Source organism: Poecilia latipinna, unplaced genomic scaffold (genome assembly GCF_001443285.1).
Source record: "Poecilia latipinna isolate Pla-1442-1.1 unplaced genomic scaffold, P_latipinna-1.0 Scaffold2191, whole genome shotgun sequence".
NCBI classification, from domain to species: domain Eukaryota; kingdom Metazoa; phylum Chordata; class Actinopteri; order Cyprinodontiformes; family Poeciliidae; genus Poecilia; species Poecilia latipinna.
In genome coordinates this window covers 102,970-105,464 of record NW_015114807.1, presented here as the reverse complement: position 1 = coordinate 105,464, position 2,495 = coordinate 102,970, and the positions used below count along the sequence as shown (strand labels likewise).

Below are 2,495 nucleotides of genomic sequence, written 5' to 3'. Positions count from 1 at the left end.
TTATCATGCAATAAATTGATTTATTGCGATAAATCAATTTCAACATGAACATGACTGTAGGTCATGTTCAACAAAACATTCCAAAGAAAAAACAAAATTTGAAAAAGTTTTTTTATTCTTTATTATTTTACTCATCTTCTAGGTGTCGGATAGTGTCAGTGTTGACTGGACCAAAATGTAGCATGGGACTTAGGATGGTAATGGAATTAATATTTAATCAAGAAACTTCTGGAGGACACAAGGAAGGCATAGGAAAATTAACGGAGGAAACAGTGAGGAATACTGCAATCTGAAGAAACCACAAGAGCTAATCACAGGTGAGTAGCTGCAGCTGGGGCAGGGAGGTAGAGGTACATGGGAAACTTCTGGAAGACCAATTTCTATATTCATTTTCTTTTCTATTGTCTATGTTGTTCGTCTGTCTCTTTTTATCTTTTATCTGTATGCCTCTCTCTCTCACCATCATGTATGTATTTCATTACCAACTCAGTCTTCATATACAGCCAAGCTGAGTGGCCCCCTCACACAGTCCAATGGGCCTGCTATAAAGCTAGCTAGAGAGCGAGCTGAAGTACAGGAGAGGCCACCGAGGGACACAGAAAAGGCTCACGATGTGATCTGGCACCATTTAGACAGGCTGATGGAATAAAAACACTTACCTTTTGGTTCCCACTCTGTGGTTTGGAGCGATGTCGATGGTGTCGGTGGCGGAGTCATGTCGAACAGCCAGACCCAGGTCAGCGATGCAGCAGGTCCCGTTCTTCTTCACCAGGATGTTCTTGGACTTCAGGTCTCTGTGAGCGATAGCTGGCTTTCCTGCACATACAGTTAGAACGTCAACAAACAGTTGCCAACAAGTTGTGGTCACCACAAGAATCAATCTAGGTTTTAAATACGGCACTGGGTTAGTCAAAGATTATTTTAACAAAGCCTTCTGAAACTGGAGGATTAAAATCAGTGAGATAAACTTGAATTTCCACAGCAATTTTAGAGATTAAATCAATTAAAAAGAAACATGTTCGTATTAATTGATGTTTGAACTCTATTATGAAGCTGTGTGTAGCAGCTCACCTTGTGTCCCTACGATCTCCATGTGAAGGTGGGCCAGGCCGCTTGCGGTGGATAGCGACAGCTTGATCATGCCTTCCACAGTGACCGTGTAGCGGTTCAGGTAGTCGAACAGGGAGCCGTGTTCATGGTAGTCTGACACCAGCCACAGCTGAGTCCAGGTTCCGTTATCTGCCCAGACACACACACACAAAACCACCATCCACAGGATGAACTCGACTAGAACACCTCCCTACCCCCTCTTCACTATGAGAGGTGCTGTTCTGAATGGAGAAATCAAGATGAGCTGATAATCCCACACTAATGAGTAGAGAAGATGGGTCTCCATTGTTTATTGTGTAAGTTCTTAAACTTTAATCATTTTCATCTTCACTCAATTTCTTCCTTTGACCGAGCTGCTGGTATAGTTTTCTCACAGAGGGTGCTGAGGCCTTGGCTCACCTTTGTTATCGGCAGCGATAAAGCCCAGGATGTTCTCGTGGCGCAACATGACGGTCTGGTAGATCTCAGCCTCACGGAACCAGGAGCGCTCTTCTCTGGAGGAGAAGATCTTCACCGCCACCTCCTCACCACGCCACTTACCCCTCCACACCTCGCCAAAACGTCCCTTCCCGATGCTCTCCTGCAGGATGATAGTTCTGGCGATGGTCCTCTGGACCAGCAGAGGCAGGCCTGTAAGGAAAACCCACAAAACACAGGAGAGGCTCACAAAGCTGAAAGGCTCTGTTCCTGTTGGACTCAGCATCTTCTTTTCTGAGCTGCCAGATACAGAAAAGAAAGGAAAAACAGCCAAGTGTTTGTCTTCTTACATTGAGACTGATCCTTTCTACTGTTGCTGTGTGCACGCTGTGAATGCACAACAGCACTGCTAAATGTGCAGAAATCTATAAATGAATGAAAACTACCAAGTACCTCACAGCTCCACCTCTTGAAGTTAAACATGACATTCTTCTTCCACATGAACATAAACCACTGAAAGTAAAACCTTGTTTTTTATTGTGATTATTTCCTTTATTTAACCATGTCAAAAAAAAAACAAAAAACAATGAGATCCAGATCTCATTTTCAAGAGGGGCCTGGGCAGAAAACTGCAACACACAACAACCTGGAACACACAAAAGTAAAACTAATTAAAAACAATGACATTGAATCATGTTGCATGTTTTTAAAACTGCTAGAAAAAGAAATAAGATCCAAAAATTTTAGTTTATTCCATCCAGTGGGTGTCATGATGTGATTTTTTTGGCGGTGAGGAAGACGCTCATAGGCCCAGGCAGACAATTAGAAGGTGTTTAATGAATAAATCCAAGATAACAGAATCAGCAACACAGGGCGCACAGAGGACACAAGACATGTAGCGACAGACAGACATACCATAGATCAGTGGTTCCCAAACTTTTTCTTCTGCGCCCCCCCAGTGGATTCCA

General features: G+C 43.3%; 1 protein-coding gene across 1 annotated transcript in view; it reads right to left on the bottom strand.

The window, feature by feature from the left end:
• Nucleotides 1-401: 401 nt before the first annotated feature.
• Nucleotides 402-2,495, bottom strand: part of LOC106936668 (TGF-beta receptor type-1-like) — a 69,292-nt gene continuing 67,198 nt past the window's right edge. The window contains exons 4-6 of the mRNA XM_015017803.1: nt 1,510-1,740; nt 1,072-1,239; nt 402-816 (exon numbers count right to left, since the gene is read on the bottom strand). Of these exons, the coding sequence (XP_014873289.1) occupies nt 656-816; nt 1,072-1,239; nt 1,510-1,740 (560 nt within the window). The 3' untranslated portion in view covers nt 402-655. The remainder of the gene's footprint in view (nt 817-1,071; nt 1,240-1,509; nt 1,741-2,495) is intronic.